Genomic DNA, 17,031 nt, shown 5'->3' on the forward strand with positions numbered 1-17,031 from the left:
AAGGAAAGAATCTTTTAGATGGCCTTAGGCACTCTAAGGTTTTCTTCCATGTTCAGCATCCCTTGAGTGAAAACACCATCTCTGCAGAACTCATCCAGGTGCTTCTGTGAGGATCCCGAAGGAAAGGGACAATGCATTGAACCCCCAGGCTGGGAACCCCTCAGGAGGCGCTGGCACAAACAAGCACAGTGGTTCTGGGCTTTTTTCTTTTTTAACTTGAAAGAAACCACAAGGACTCTGCTTTCATCACTCAGGTTATTATTGGGCAAATAATGTCACAAAAGTACAGATTGATCTTTGTGATAAAATTGATAAGATGTCAGATTATGTTTCCAGTCTGAAGAATTGAAAACCTCATGGAGTTGGGGCGCCTCAGTGGCTTAGTCAGTTAAGTGTCCAACTCTTGATTTTGGCTCAGGTCATGATCTCAGCATGGTGAGATGGAGCCCCACATCAGGTTCTGCCCTGGGCGTGGAGCCTCCTCAAGATTCTCTCTCTCCCTCTTCCACTGCCCCCACCCCCACCTAAAAAAAAGAAAGAGAAAGAAAGAAAACCTCATGAAGTTATCTGCAGCCTCAATGTTAGTAACTCTACTCCATGGCAGACATTGAGCTTGCAAATGTTGTGATTGTAATCTCAAGTTATCATGTAGTCTTACAGCAGAAAATGTACTTTACAGTGCTTTATTTTGTAATTTTATCCTTTTTATTAACATAGGCCTTGATATTAGATTTTCCATTAAATGCTGCTTTGAAAACCACTTACAGAGTTACGTAGTCTATTTGAAATTGTAGAAGAAGTTTGTTGCTTGTCAGTTCTAAGATTCTCAGTGTAGCTATACATGGTTGTGATCGATCCTTCTGTCTCTTGAATACTAGTGTTTCCCAACCAGCCTCCTGTATCAGAATCCCTGGAAGAACTTTTAGACATGCAGCCATCCCAGCTCTGCCCCAGGCCCAAAGTCCAAACCTCCCAGTCAGAACCACTTCACTGACTCACCCTGTCGAACTTCACAGCTCTGTTTTTACCCTTGTCATCCTTTATGACTCCTGATTTCTGCAGTATCCTCAAAGCAATAGGCTTTCTTCTCATATGTTGACCACTTTTATTGTCTTTGCTATTCTAAGTATAGATGGGGCTAGTTAAGTGGAAATTCTCTGATAATTTCGGTGCAGCATGGGATTAGACTTCTGAACTGTATCACAGAAGATAACCAAGGTGGGGCACACCTAGGTGGCTCAGTCGGTTGAGCACATTCAGCTCTTGATTTCGGTTCAGGTCATGATCTCAGGGTCCTGGGATCAAGCCCTACATCGGGCTCTGCGCTTGTTGGGAAGTCTGAGGATTCTCTCTCTCTCCCCCTCTGCCCTTCCTCCATCACCCCCTCCCCAGCTCATGCGCACATGTGTGCGTGCACTGTCTCTCACTCTCGCTGTCAGATAAATCTTAAAAAAACAAGAAGAGCAAGAAGAAGATTGCCAAGGTCAGGAGTGCTTACTATCTAGTTTTCACTTTTAGTTGGCTGAGGAGCTGTCCGAAAACCTCAGGTAACTCTCAGGGAAGCTGGATCTTCCAGACATGACTGATTTTGCCAGTCTGTGGCGCACCCGTTAGTAATCCACTAGTAGAGCAGGCCATAGGCATCAGGCCTTTGGGACTTTCTAGAAGGCATTAGAATTTCCAGACTCTCTAATGCCAGATTAAGTATCTGCTACACATTCTCTAATAAGCTCTCACTGAAGAAGATGTAGAACATATAACCTAGTCCTGATTGTTGAGAAATGGACAGGTTTTCAACAACCGAAATCTGTAAAGTAGTAAACAGTGCAGTATTCTATAGTTTTTGTCACCCGATGTTCAGAAAATTTATCTTTTCATGGTTAGATCTTGAGACTAAATCTTGCCAGAGAAACAGTCTTGTAGACTGTATGTTCTCAGCCTAGCTTACTAAAGTGTGTAACTTCAAAACACTCAAAAGTATTCAGTTCTAGACTCCTAGCTGAGGGTATCCTGCCAAACTATTGATATAGCTCTTTAAAAACGGTGAATTGTGCTCTTTATACTTCTTTTTTGGTGGTAGCTGTCTCATTGCGTGGCGAGGACCTCTGGTACAATGTTGGATAGTAATCAGGATAGCAGGCATCATTTCTGTTCTGGATTTTGATAAGGATGATGTTTACTGTGTGTCTCTGGTAATTACCCTTTGTCAAGTAAGGAATTTCCCTTTTATTCCCAATTTACTGAAGTTTGTTTTATTAAATTACGAGTAGGTGTTGAGCAGATATTTTTCTGCACTTTGAACTGATCATATGGGGTTTTTTTTTTCCCCTTTAATCATATGAATTGCTTCTGTTTTCTAATGTTGACTAGCTTTCTGTGGTTTTTGGTGTTCTGGAACACCATGTGTAAAGTGATGGTGGCCTGGACATTCCGTGAAGGTTCTGCATCCTGGAGAGATTACAGCTCTTGAGTTCTTCAGCATACTTTCCAGATGTAGCTACTCTGGAGAAGGCTCAGAGATGGAGTGGCACTCCAGGATATGTGCTTGCTTTAGCATTTTAATATGAAACAAGTTCTGCTGAAACCAGAACCACTGGGTAATTTTGATGCCACTTAAAGTATAAAATTCAGAATTCCTAGCGTGGTGCATAAGACCGTTTCTAATCTAGAGTAGCGCTGTCCAGGGAGGGAAATGCCTCCTCTGCATCGTCTGCTATAGGAGCCGCTAGCTACATACAGCTGTCGAGACCTGGAAATGTGCCTGGTACAAATGAGGACCTGCATTTTTTATTTTATTTTATTTTGTTGTCTTTCGGTTTAAATCATGTGGCTAGTGGCTACTGTTTTGGGCAGCACAGACCAAGAGTCTTGGCCCCATCTCATTTTCCAGCCTCTCTTCTGCCATCCCTTGCATCCCTCATGCTCTAGCTGCATTTCATGACTGGATGTTATACAATTATGCTGTGTTTTTGGTGTTCTGCTCTGCCCAGCATGCCTACCTCCTTATCTCACCAGCCACCTGGCAATGTTTGGCTCATTCCTTAGGTCTCTGTTCAGGTGTGGTCAGGTCCTGAGGCCTCTCCTGACCCAGCCTCCGTCTCCAGTAAACGCTAAGGGCATTCTTCTCTGGGCTCTCATTGCGCTTGTACAGCCAGCTCACTGTGACTGGTGCTGAGCTTACCCTCCACCATCTTGTTGGCGCTTTCAAGATATGGATAAAACCTTACTCATTTTTAAATTTCCAGGCCTTAGCACATGGGAGGGTCTCCAAAACTACCTGTCTTGCACCAGGTGTTAAGAAATGGTCCACAGAAGTGGGCATGGCATGTTCATGGAATAGTGAAGGGGTTTCCATGGCTACAGGGGAGCACGGGGGTTAGGCAGTAATGAAAGGTCAGGTTGATTATCTAAGGGCTTTTTAAGCAAAACCATTTAGTTTTGCTTGAGGAAGTTGGAAAACGAGCATGAGGGAAAGTTTGGGACAAGGGTATAGCACCATGAAAGCATGATTTTGGGGAATTGTGTCCTGTAGCAGGCTGCAGCTGGTTTGAGTGCCGCAGAACATCGTGTCCTGCATGTGGGGCTGGAGACTTGCCACCACCATCGCAGCCTGCACCGTGACACACGGTGAGACACTGGACCAGGACAGATCATGCCGTCTGTCGGCCCAGATTACCAGGGTAGATCAGGCTGACTGCTGAGATGCCCTCTTTCCTCCCGCTCACTCTGCTGGCCTTCTTGAAGCTGTGGGCATCTCCCAGAGGACAGCAGTTCTTCTCGATGAGAGAGGGCTCCTTGCTAAGGAGATTCAAGTGTGGGCTCTCTGCAGAAATCCCCAGATGGGAGTGGCCCTCTGGTGGAGCAGAAGGAACGCTTGTGAACTTATCAAAGGAAAATTGAGTAGATATAGGGAGAGCAAGAATTTTTTAATGAGCCACAGAAAAGAGTAGGGAGTCAGTATTAGAAGGATGATATAGGGAGAGCAAGAATTTTTTAATGAGCCACAGAAAAGAGTAGGGAGTCAGTATTAGAAGGATGATATAGGGAGAGCAAGAATTTTTTAATGAGCCACAGATAAGAGTAGGGAGTCAGTATTAGAAGGATGAAAGATTTGGTCGAGAACAGACAGGATTGGATGCATTCGTTGTTCCAGGCAAAACTGTGGGGAAAATGAGCCATGATTTGAATTGACCCCACAGTTTAGGGCAGGGGGTTAAGGGAGGCTCATGTGTGGCTTCCGTGGAATGGTAGGGATAGAAGATCGTTGAAAAGGAGAAAATCTGGGCAGCTGGCATTGTTCATTGTTTTGGGAAGACTGTCAGTAACGGAGGAGGGAGAATGTGTATAGCACAGTAGCTAGAGTGGTGCAGCTTGGTCAAATGAAAGTCTTCAAAAGCAAGGTGACCTATTTGTGTTTGAAGGCGGAAAAGATAGAGCCAGTAGAAGGACAGAAGAACGTTAACGGTACTGAAGGGGTCAGGAAAGAGCTGGATAAGGACGAGACAAAAGGAGTTCTGACAAGAGGAGGGCTGCCTCTTTCTCAGGACCCTTGGGAGCAGTCGGAACATCTGAGGCAGACTTGAAGGACCCGCAGGGAGGAGACGTCCCATCCAAGTGTGTTCCTGACGGGAAGCACCGAGAGAGGAGAGGACACATGGGACGAAATGTGACTGTTGAAACAAAATTAATAATATTGCTTTTCCTTGTAGCCAATAAAATTAATGGGATACCCTCAGGAGGCGGCAGTGGACCTGGTGGCGGCGGCGTCCAAAAAACTCCGCTCTTTGAGACGTACTCAGACTGGGACCGAGAAGTCAAGCGGACAGGTGCTTCCGGATGGAGAGTTTGTTCTATTAACGAGGGTTACATGATATCCACTTGGTAAGTCCAATTTTAACAACCTTATTTATAGCTGGGAATGACGACTTATGAATAATAGTCAAACTCTGTTCTCTGATAACTTTCACGTTATGGTGAGTGAAATATTTTTTAATAGTGCTTTTGTGGCTATTTTAAAGATAAGGGAAGAAGAGAGGAAGGAGGATGTGTTGTGGTGCAGTGAGCCTGCCCACTAGGAATTGCTGTCCAGGCAGTGTCCTGCAGTCCGGGTGTCTGGGGATGGGAACGGTTAGAAGAGGGAGCTAAGGAGCTAAAGCTTCTTAGATTTGTGGATTTGGTTAGGTTTTATCTTGTGTGCCTTTTGTCCTTGCCCATAGAGAACAAAGGTGGATATGTTTTTCAGAAACTGAATACATCTTTGATTAAAAATCACTTTGGAGACTATTTCAAACTCCTTTGGGTATTTTCCCCTGCTATATATATGTTTTGTGATAATTGACCACATGAAACATGTTTTAGGCAGAGATGTCTGGGGTCAGCCCTGTCTTCCACGGTAGATGCCATGTGGCCGCCAAGTAGGGTACACATTAAATGGGGATAAATGTGTATATATGGGACCTGCAAAGCATCCTTGCCTGCCAAAAGCATAGGACTCTTAGGTTACGGTTTGCTTTGTCCTCTCCAGCCTTCCAGAATACTTTGTAGTGCCAAGTTCTTTAGCCGACCAAGATCTGAAGATCTTTTCCCATTCTTTTGTTGGAAGAAGGATGCCAGTAAGTGATGTCTATTGGATTTCATTCGCACCGATGTCTTTTTTTTTCTGCCCAGTTTAGTAAAGGCTCTGCTTCCCTCCTAGCTGTGGTGCTGGAGCCACTCGAATGGCAGTGCTCTTGTGCGAATGGCCCTCATAAAAGACGTGCTGCAGCAGAGGAAAATTGACCAGAGGTAATCAGGACGTGGCCACTGTTGCTTCAGACATTTTTAGTTGTGATGAATGAGTAGCTCCTAACTACTTGAAAATAGTTGGAAAATGGCATAGTTTTATTAATTAGTTAGCCCCATATATTCTCTACATGAATTACCATTTTGAAAAAAATGTACATATATTAAAATTAACATTTAAGTTATACTAAATATAAGTTAACTCTTTGGCTTGTAAGACACTGGAGGATCTTACGTTGCTGATGTCTTGTTATAACAATGTCGCCTTTAACATACTTCCAAAGTGCAGGGATTTCCAGTTGAGATACTTCCGGATAAATCAGACTTTTCTATTAGTTCAGTGTGTCTTTGGTGTTAGAGTCACAGTAGCTTAGATGATGGTAAGCTGTCACAAACAAGTCTGGTGTCGTCTGCTGAAGTCACCAGTAATCCCCGTATCGTTAAAGCAGTAGGCATTCAGCAGTCGGCGGGCATCACTACTGGTCTGTCTGTCCCTAAAGTGCTCTGAGGCCTAGGCTCCTGCCGTCCTGCTCGCCTGCAGCCCCTTCCTCACCGGCACTCTGCCTCCCGCAGCCCTGGCTCTTTGCAGACTGCCTAGAACCTGTCTGACGCCACTGCTGTCCAGTCTGTATTTCCTTCCTAAAGAAGTTCATCTGTGGCTGTGGCTTTAGTGACCATCACATTTCTGTCTCTAACGTGACATCTTCCATGGAAGTCTCCAAGGCCCTTTAAACTCCTGAGGTCCAAACCCAGATTCCAGCACATGGGCACCACGCCCTCTCCCTGCCTGCTCTCAGAAACCCGGGAGTCATCCTGGATATGTTCTCTTTCGCTTCCTTCCCCACGTTCAGTCCTTCATCAAATTCCGTCTCTTCACTTTCTCGAAATCTTACAAACCCGTGTGTGTCCACCACTCCCCGGTGCGCGGTTGGGTGCCCTCATTTCTTCCTTCCGTGTCTCATGCATTACCACGCCTGTTGCTCCGGGCCCTGGCCCCATGGACTGCCGGGCTTTCGCATCTCATGACATTCGCCAGCGCCGTTCCCTTCCGGGCTGCCTTTCTTCATGCGCTCGCGCATGAGTGCAATGAGGGAGCGCTCGAGCGCTCTCTACCCGACCTGCTGAGTGCCCACTCATTCTTTATATCTCCATTTGAATATCACTTCCTGAAGATAAGCTTTCCCTCACCTCCTAGTGTAGACCAGGCCTCAAGTTACACATTCTCCATGGCTCTCTCAGTTTTCTTCAGAACACTTATTTCGGTTTTTAATTGTATATGTGTGTTAGTTTGATTTCTGCCTGTCTTTGCTACTAGGCTGTGAGCTGAAGGGACTATGTTTACACACCTTTGTACATTCAGCACTCAGGAAGTACCTGCCATATCAGATATTTATTACTTACTTTATTAGTAGTATTTATTAATACTTACTAAATAGATGGGGAACAAAGGAACAGATCTTAGAAAACCGACTCAGAGAGCCTCTGTTATTGGTACAGCCAGGTCTTGGGTTTTTTCCCATGCTGCCATACCTAAAAAAGCCATGGCTGCTGAAGCAAATAGCCATCAAGTGACCCTTCAGGTTTCTGGAAAGGAGGGTGACTGCCTTCGTGTAATCTTTGATGGATATTTTTTACCTTGGTTGCTTTGAAAATGACCTGTCAGTCGTGTCACTCTCATAGGCCACTGTTGACTGCCATGTCTGCTGGTTGAGTGTACAGGGAGGGCCGCTGCTATTAGAGGGAAACCTACAGCGCTGCTGGGCGAGAGTTCATTCTAAACCCTTACAGCCAGTGGCATTTTTAACCTTTTAACTTTATTAAGCTGTGGATTGTTTTAATTCCTTTGTTTTTCCAGCTCTCCCACCCTTCATAAGTAAGACAGATGCTCTTCATTGTCTAAGCTCTCTCTACCCCTTTCTCCTTAGACACCTCAGCTCAGCCCCACTGGCCTTCTCTAGGTTTCTCCACAGCCAAGCTCGTGTCTACCACAGGACCTTTGCCCTTACTGTCCCTCTGCCTAGAACACTTGCCCACAGATCTTGCATGGCTCCTAGTCATTTGGGTTTTGGCTTCAGTATCACTTTTACAGAAAACCCTTTCTAGCCACATGACTGGAACTAGCCTGCGTTCACTTGGTGATGCCACCATGGCCTTCACGCCAGCCTGTTACTTTCTCATTTATCCTCCCACCACCAAGAATAGGAGCCTCGTGAGAGCAGAGGCCCCACCAGTCTTTTTCATCTGTCTCCAGCTCTTAGAATAGTGCCTTAGCTCATAATTGGTCCTCAAAAAATACGTGTGGCATTAATGAATGACTCATGGATTTTGTCTTTATTAGGATTTGTAATGCAATAACTAAAAGTCATCCACAGAGAAGTGATGTTTACAAATCAGATTTGGATAAGACCTTGCCCAATATCCAAGAAATACAGGCGGCTTTTGTGAAACTTAAGCAACTATGCGTTAATGGTAATTTCATTTTTATTTGCTTTTTGTGTATGTACGTATGTATATAGTGCACGGGGGATACAGCATTGCATGAGGTATGTCAGAAAAAGTGATATTTCTTGAAAATATAAAAATAGATATATTTAAGTAGAGGCTCATTGAAATATTTGTACAAATTTTATGTGACAATATCAGAAGCTCTTAGAAAAGGAAGTTTAAACTGCTTTTCGATTTGGAGGAAAAAAACCAATGAACTCACTTTCGAAGCATGAACTGTTGTAGTAGGATCCTTTTGTAAAAGCGCCAAGGAGAGCGACGAGCTACCTTACAGACAAACGTACTAAGTTTTTAATGCAGTTACGTTTGAGACACAAGCCTTGACACGGATTTCGGACAGAGCCGTGTTGTAGTGTGTGCGGCCTCAGAGTTCTAATACGTGTGTTTGAGCAGGTGCTTCTCAGGTGCTCTGTGTGTCCTGGGGTGGGGGTCACTCTCAAGAAAGCATCTTTGGTATGAAGTGCGTCCTCCCTGAAGGGTGCCCTGAGAGAGCCCCCCATTACCCGGGAGCCAGGAGAGGCAGCCACTGTGGCAGGTCTGCAGTGATGTGGGGGCGCTGGCCTGGAGGGAGAGCAGGGGCGGGGGGGCGGGGGGGAGATGTTAAAAAAAAAAAAAAAAGTACAGTGACGTGCAGGACTTATCAGCCATCTGGCAAGTGGAGTGTGACTAGAGCCTGGAGTTCGTGAGGTGAGAGACACCTTGAGACAGGCCGGGCAGGACTGGGCAGCGTATGCGAGCCCTGCCGGGAAGGTGCCCACGTTCCTGCCGCGGCCGCGGTCATGGAAACTGTGCGCTGCGAGGCAGTGCGGGCGGCAGGGGAGGCGGAGAGAAGCAGGGAGGGCAGGGTTTGCAGGCAGGAAGCCCCAGAATCCAGGCATGGGCTCACCGGGACGGCGGGAACCGCTGGCTCTTAGGAGGCAGAGGTACTGAGACTCTCCGGAGTTTCCCTGAAAGCCAGAGTGAAGGAAACCGAGGCCCAGGGGAATCCTTGTTTTGTTTTGTATAGAATCATAACACATCTTAATGTTTATATCATTAAATGGAAATGCATCATACTTTCTTAAAGCCAACTTTTAAATATGAAAAACTGAAGTTTTTTTGCTTAGCTTTGATATTGATCACGTAAAGTTGTTTAAAAAGCCTAAACGTGTGTGTGTATACATACATTATATTTATGTGTGTGTATATATATTTGCCATATTTATTTCAGAGCCTTTTGAAGAAACTGAAGAAAAATGGTTGTCTTCACTGGAAAATACTCGGTGGTTAGAATATGTAAGGTTTGTACAACCACTTTCTTTTTTTATTTTTTATTTTTTTATCTTTTTTTACTTGGAAATCATTACAGACTCAGAGGAGGTATAAAAACAGTACAGTGCTCCACTTGCTCCTCACCAGCTTCCCCCAGTGGTAACATCTTCCATAACTAGAATATGGTATCGAAGCCAAGTGGTACAGGGGCACCTGGCTGGCTCAGTCAGTTAAGCGTCTGCCTTCGGCTCGGGTCATGATCTCAGGGTCCCGGGATCGAGTCCCGCATCGGGCTCCTGTCCCCTGGCAACCACTGATCTCTTCTCCATCTCTGTTTTGTGATTATCATTTCAAGAATGTCATGTCCTTTTTTATAAAAGGGTTAATGAATTTCGTATGAAAGTCAAAATGTACTCTGTTGAATAATCACGTAAATACTAATGAAATTCATAAGGGTTACTGGGAATACAATATAGTGAAAGATTAGGTGTGTTTGATTTCAAGTACTTTTAAAGGAATATTTATAGGGGAAATCTGATTTTTTAACAGTGTTTTTCCCTTTCTCTTTTCAGGGCATTCCTTAAACATTCAGCAGAACTCGTGTACATTCTAGAAAGCCGGCATCTCTCTGTCGTCCTACAAGGTAATTTGTTCCTGAAAACAGTGGTCATGCCAGGCAGCTTGGTGACTGACCACAGCCCAGTCAATCACATGACACCTAGCCGTCTCTTACTATAGTGCCACCAGACACACTACAGCTTCCGCACCTCAGTCGAGAACAGCAGTGGTACCACAGGTTCAGGCAGAAGAATAGAAAGGAGTCCAGTATTCTGCCCTGTGTTAAACCTTCCTTCCTGTGGCGTGAGAAGGGTGGGTCACAGCTCCTGCTGGAGTCATACAAAGTGTTAATCTTGGCAGAGCATCCTTTCTCTCTAATCTTGCTACGTTTCGAATTCATGCAAATTTTAGTTTAAATGCCTTTGGATCACACTGGATTGGACTCTAAAGAAATTGTTTGGTATCAAAAAATTGACGGAGTTGAATAGCCAATAATGTGAATTCTCTCTGATGTTTAGGAAGAGTAAAATGTAATATAAAAGTATTTCAGTTAAGCAAAGGATAATTATATGTGAAATAACTTTACGGCTAAGAGAATTTCTGAGCTTATTGATGATAAAGTTTCATAAGCCATGAACTACGTTATTTTATGATCTATTCACACTGCATAGTTTATGAACATGCTATGCTACTGAACCTTACAAAAGTATTTTTACCAACTATTGAATTTAACTGACCTGAGCAGAGTAAAGATATTTAAAACCCATAGGGGGAGAAAAGAATAGTGACGCACTATTTCAAGTAATCCTGAACCGATGCAATCAGAGTTATTTAATTCACAAATGCATGCAGAGCCCAGCCACCAGTAATCTCTCCTCTCAGCCAGTGGGTGTTCTCATGTTCTCTGAGTGTGGATATCCATAACTTTTAGTAAATATACAGAGTACAGGTAGAGTTCAGAGTCCAGTTTTAGAAATTTTTTTATCACACCAAAAAGGATTCCTTGTGTCCCAGCCCCAGACAACCACTAATCTGCTTTCTATTTCTGTAGATTTGCTCTTTTGGGGTGTCTAATATAAATAGAGTCATACACTATGTGAACTGTTGCTTCTTGCTTCTTTCATTCAACATACATGTTTTTGAGGTTCATCATGTAGCATGTATCAGCAGTTTGTTTCTTTTTGTTTCTGAATAGTATTCCTTTGTCAGTACCACATTTTATACATTTAGCTGTTGATGGATATGGGGTTGTTTCCATTTTGTGGCTATTATGACTTACGCTGCTGTGAACATTCCTGTCTAAGTCTTCGTGGGGACATATGTGTTTATTTCTTGTGGGTAGGTGCTTAGAAGTGGAATTGCTCAGTTCTAGGGGTTACCATCCTTAGAGAATGACGTTGGTTGCAGGTTTTCACAGATTCCTCTTGTCAGGTTGAAGTACCCTTCTATATTCCTAGAAGTACCCTTCTATATTCTAGTTTGCTGAGAGTTTTCATCCGGAATGAACTTTGAATTTGTATCACACATGATTTTTATGCATCTAATGATTGTTATTTCTTTTTCTGATTGTTATTGTTATCATTTATTTTATTTATATGAAGTGTTACTTTAATTGATTGTTAGATAGATTTTAAACCAACCTTGCATTCCTGGAATAAATTCTTGCATTCATAAGATAATTTGATTTACTCATATTTTGTTGATGATTTTATAATCTAATTACAAGGGGTACTTGTGGACAGTTTTTTCCTGATTTCTTTGGCTGGCTTTGATATTAGAATATTTACAGGCATTATTGAAAAGGACACCAGCTATTAAAGATGGGAGGAGAACGTTTGCCACCTTTTTAGATGACGGTGGATAGTCCCATCCCCCTCATTCACTTCTGAGTCACCATGTCTAGTTGCCAGTAGAAAGATTACATTATATTTAATATTCTTAGGAAACAGAAGTAGAGTGGACTCATGAAAGATTTCCGCCACAAACTACTGAAATGTAAAAAGTGTGAGGGCTATGCTCTATTTTCTGGGAAATACTCATGTCTAAAAAACTATCTCCCATTAAACACTAATTGATCTGAAAGTCTTGTAATGTTTTAGAGTTGCTGGAATCCAGCAAACTTTCCTAACTTGGATTATTTTGAAGGCAGCCTAGGCAGAGAGTACTGTATTATCCACTTTACCCTTTCTTCCCTTTCTCTCAGCATTTTTCTATGTAGTAGTCATTTTCTTTCCATTTTCTTGACAGAGGAGGAGGGAAGAGACTTGAGCTGTATTGTAGCTTCTCTTGTTCAAGTGATGCTGGATCCCCATTTTAGGACAATTACAGGATTTCAGAGTCTGATCCAGAAAGAGTGGGTCATGGCTGGATACCAGTTCCTAGACAGATGCAACCACTTAAAGAGATCCGAGAAAGAGGTAAGGGAATTGTAATGCTCATTGGGAGGGAGTCTTCAAGTATGCACAAGAAAAAATTCATGTCCTCGTGTGAAGAGGTGTTCTGTCTATAAAGAGAGGCGAGGAGCCTTATTAAATATTGCATTTGGTAACGCTTAGCTTCTTTAGTCTAAGACTGAACGATGGATTAACATCCAAATTGATGCACTTACGAAGATTATTGTAACTATATAGGTGAAATTAAAAAAAAAATTGTTGCATTTCTCCAAGTTGAAAACTACTTGAAAAAAATGCTGTATTATCACTTCTGCAGAGGAGATAATGAGCACATTAGGTATTTTGAAAAATCAGTTTTGGAATATCACATTTTCTTAAAATGGGGCACATGTGGGGAATGGAAAGTTGGGGAAGGACGTCTTTGTAACAGCTGTGGGCATAGTGGCTGCCTTGGATGCAGAGGTGGAGAGAGCTGTGAACGGCCCACCAGCGTCTCACGGACGTGCTTGTTGCAGAGAGCACAGTGTGACGCGTGCCGTCTCATGGTGCACGACAGACTGCACCGTCCGAGGAAATCTCAGCAGTGACTACTTCACTTTTAAGTTGCCGGGACTCCAGGATACAGTCGCTGTCATCAGCTGCTGTCCTTGGGGATCCCCCATGTGATGTAGAAGCTAATGCCAACCGCTTTCTGAAACTCCGGGAAGTTTCTGGATGCTGAGCCTGCACGGTCCACCAGAAGCGAATTACAGAAGTTATTTTTTTCTTTGGGGTTACTTTTTTCTTTTTTTCATGTTCTAAAGAATTATTTCCAGGACAGGCTTCATCACATATTTTAGTGTCCCCCATTCATACAGTGACACCTGCCTGTTTACTTCACCATTTCAACTTGATATGAGTGTTCGGAAAGGAAGGGCTGTGATGTCTGGCAGTTGAACCTACTTCTGAGCTTTGACATAAGCCCTGTTCAATCTGTCCGCATAGCCTTGGCTCAGTTTAGGCCGAGATTATTTTCTTAGTAATCTCTTTCTTAATATGAGCCATAAAGTTGGGAATAAATGGGAACAACTGAAGGACAACATTAAATGATCCCGTGTTCTGTCTGTGTCTGCCAGTCTCCCTTATTTTTGCTGTTCTTGGATGCCACGTGGCAGCTGCTTGACCAGTACCCGGCGGCCTTTGAGTTCTCGGAGACGTACTTAGCAGTGCTGTACGACAGCACCCGCATCTCCCTCTTCGGCACCTTCCTCTTCAACTCTCCTCACCAGCGGGTGAAACAGAGCACGGTAAGCGAGGCTGTGGCAATAGCGACTTCTGGGTCCGACAGCTTTTTTGTTGTAGAATTAAAGTACAATTAGCTGCATATTTAAAACACGTAAATTAAAACTATCTCAGATACCATTTTAAGCTGCAGTTTCTGAATGAATTAAAGACGTGAAAAATCTAGGAACCTGTTTCATTTTTATGGGTGAGCACTTTAGGTATTTTTCTTGATGTACATTGTTCATAATAAACCAGTTTTTAGGGGTGCCTGACTGGCTCAGTTGGTAGAGCATGCAATGCTTAATCTCAGAGTCATGAGTTCAAGCCCCTTGTTGGATGTGGAGCCTACTTAAAAAAAAGAGAGAGAAAGAAAATGTGATATGTAATAATTTTTAAAAAGCAACCAGTTTTTAAAGATGTAAATTATTTTAACTACCTTAAATGTGCTTTTATATTTATATTTTCACATTTAGGCTATCCGGATGGATAATTAAAAAGGTCCTGTTAGAGGACTTTTATTTCCTAGAATAAAAGTTGTATAAAGCAAGGTTATTTGCTTCAAGAGTTCTGTGGAGAGGGACTGTCAGAGATGAAGGGTAGCCATGGTGCTAGACTGAGATACTCAGTGGGTGCTGCCTTACGCAGTAATCACAGAATCAGTCCCACCTGCCACACAGCAGTCCCTTTGGGATAGGATTATCAGTTTTTAGTCACGTTTCATTGACCTAGAGGAAGATCATGACTAAGGAGGGGGTCTCAAGCCAAACTTGAGAATAACTTCCAATTGCCGCTGGTAGAACCTTCCAGAACCACAGGTTCTGGCTCACCCACATTTGAACCAACAATGGGAATAGCTGGTAAACGCTGCAATAACCATTGAGAGAAACAGAAAGAGCAGCTCTTTTGGGCCCCTAGGAAGACTTTCTAAGAAGGGGTTTGCCTTTACAGTGAGATGTGGGGTCCTCAGCCTTGGTGGTAAGGCCCTTGTCCAGGCGATGTGGCCTGGATTAACGTGAGTCCCGCCCAAGGTCTGGGAGAATGGTGAGCCCAGGTTCCTCATCTGTAAAAATGGATCCACCAAGCTAACAGTATTACCTTTGTGAATTGAAAACATTTTGTAAACTGTGAAGCATTATGCTGCACTATTTCCTAAAGAAATGAATCATTCTGGATGTGGTTGGGAAAGACAAAGTGCACTGGACATCTAAGGAGATGATTGTATTCAGGCTGTTGCAGTAGGAAGAACTTTATTAACGAGGAACATCCCAAAGTAAAGGAGCGGACCTGGGGGCTTGTTACGAGAAGCAGGAGACAGGAGGGAGCAGGTCTGACCTCAGGGCAGGTGAGCCGTGTCTCAGCGGTGCTGCTCTCCAGGGTCTTAGGTTCAGAGAAACTCAGCACTGTCGCAGGCTATTTATTTTAGGTTGGAGAGTTTGGAAAGGAGATTTTCATAAAATATATTCTCTAATTCCCTAGAAGAACGTAACCTATCCCAGTTCTCTGCTGAGACCAGTGGTGGGCTTGGGCTCCTGAAGTGTGGGAAACTATTTGTTCCTAAAGTGAATAGTCTCCGGGTTGCTCCTTTTCATTTCTTGTCCACTGAGCATTATCAGTCTTGTGCCCCTTGTTGTCTGGGGCCTGTACTGCGGTGTTTGCCTGCCCCTGGTGCTTCTCCCTTCCCCCGCTCCACTGCCTGGAGAGCACACCTGTGCCCGCACCCAGGCACGCTTGCACACACGCCACACACACACACACACACACACACACACACACACACACACCAGTTGAGCCTAAAAATGTACACGAGGCTAGGAAATCAAATAGCCTTGTTAGAAGTAAAACATCAGATGTAAAATGCCAGCACGTCGGCCTGGAGGTCCCAATGACCACAGTGCCTTGGGTGGGCGTGGGGGGAGAGCTCTGTGGAGCCCAGGTTGGCCTCCTGGAGACACTCACTCCTCACCCTGAGCCTTGGCTGGATTCTGGATGTGCCGACATATGTTTACAAATACATTTCCATCCAGGAATAAAAGTTAACAAATATTTTTTTAAAGTGTATCATCTGTTTTTCCTGGTCTGTGCTTCAGTGCTGTATTTTTTTAACTTGGCTTTTTTCAAAAGCTTTTTCTGGCAAGTACTAACATTGGATCCCTCCCTTCCCTCAGCACTTCATATTCATGATTTAGTGTAACAGCCAGACTGGAGGCCGTCAGTGCCTCCTCCTCCCTTCCTAGGAAACTGACTGTTGATTTAAGGTCCTGATTTTTAGCATGACCAGTGTTCTCAGTCCCTTCCACAAAGATGTTTCCTTCTTTTCTCCACTCTGAGGCCGCCTTGGATGCTCAGGTACTGTCTGTGGAAAATCTGATCTTCTTCCTTGGAGATATTTTTAGTTTCCACATTTGAAAAAAAGATGACTGATTTCTATATATTTTCCTGAGGGCCATTAAAACAGGTTGGGGTTTATATTTTACTAGATTTCAGCTTTTAACAATACTGAATGGGTTGTTTATACATGCACATATGTGATGAAATCTCAAATAACTAAAAAAAATTTTTTTTAAATATATTTAGTACTTAGTGAGTTCAGTTTTACTCATTTGAAATAGACAATGTTGTAAAATGCCCTGTGCTGTTAGATAGCTGACCTGTTTCCTGTGGGCCCCCAGCCGACATGGCGGCGTGGGTCACACCTGGTCACCCCTGTGGCGTGGAACCGGCCTCCTCACGGCAGTGCTGCTTTTCTGATGACATTTAGTCTTTGCCTTTTTTTCTAATTTCCAAAGAAATTCTTGTTTTTTTGGAGAATACTGAAACGTACAAAGCAGAAAATAAGAATCCATCATCATTTACCATCCAGAGAATCAGTATCTTGAGATATTTCCTCCAGAGAGCCAGTAATCTGCTTTTGTCCCTCAGCCGAGATGAGGGTCATGGTTTGAGATGTTCCTCACCTCCACGCGGAAGGGGCGGACCATCACCCCGCAGCGTTGTGCCGCTGCCTCACCGGGCCCCGTGAGCCCAGAGCGGCCTGGAGGTGGGATTCCCTCCTCCCTGCTCCTGGGCTGTGGTTCAGGTGTCGAAGGTCACTGGGTGGTTAGCGGAGGGTGGCTGTCCACCTAGAACAGCGGCGTAAAATAGACGGCAGTGGTTTCCATCCGAAGATTGTCTTGCACATCCATTCACCAAGTTTATGCCCAGCAGGTAAACCTAAGTGCACAGTCACGTGCTCCGAAAGTTAAATGCTCCAAGTACAAAGTAACTGTGACGTGTCTAAGAC

At 43.9% G+C, this 17,031-nt stretch overlaps 1 protein-coding gene across 1 annotated transcript in view; it reads left to right on the forward strand.

The window, feature by feature from the left end:
• Window positions 1–17,031, forward strand: part of MTMR10 (myotubularin related protein 10) — a 56,496-nt gene that overhangs the window by 35,247 nt on the left and 4,218 nt on the right. The window contains exons 7-14 of the mRNA XM_026510319.4: window positions 4,710–4,881; window positions 5,525–5,612; window positions 5,696–5,784; window positions 8,120–8,250; window positions 9,497–9,566; window positions 10,110–10,180; window positions 12,343–12,512; window positions 13,604–13,774. Coding sequence (XP_026366104.1) covers window positions 4,710–4,881; window positions 5,525–5,612; window positions 5,696–5,784; window positions 8,120–8,250; window positions 9,497–9,566; window positions 10,110–10,180; window positions 12,343–12,512; window positions 13,604–13,774 — 962 coding nt within the window. The remainder of the gene's footprint in view (window positions 1–4,709; window positions 4,882–5,524; window positions 5,613–5,695; window positions 5,785–8,119; window positions 8,251–9,496; window positions 9,567–10,109; window positions 10,181–12,342; window positions 12,513–13,603; window positions 13,775–17,031) is intronic.

This window comes from Ursus arctos, unplaced genomic scaffold, assembly GCF_023065955.2.
Source record: "Ursus arctos isolate Adak ecotype North America unplaced genomic scaffold, UrsArc2.0 scaffold_28, whole genome shotgun sequence".
NCBI classification, from domain to species: Eukaryota; Metazoa; Chordata; class Mammalia; order Carnivora; family Ursidae; genus Ursus; species Ursus arctos.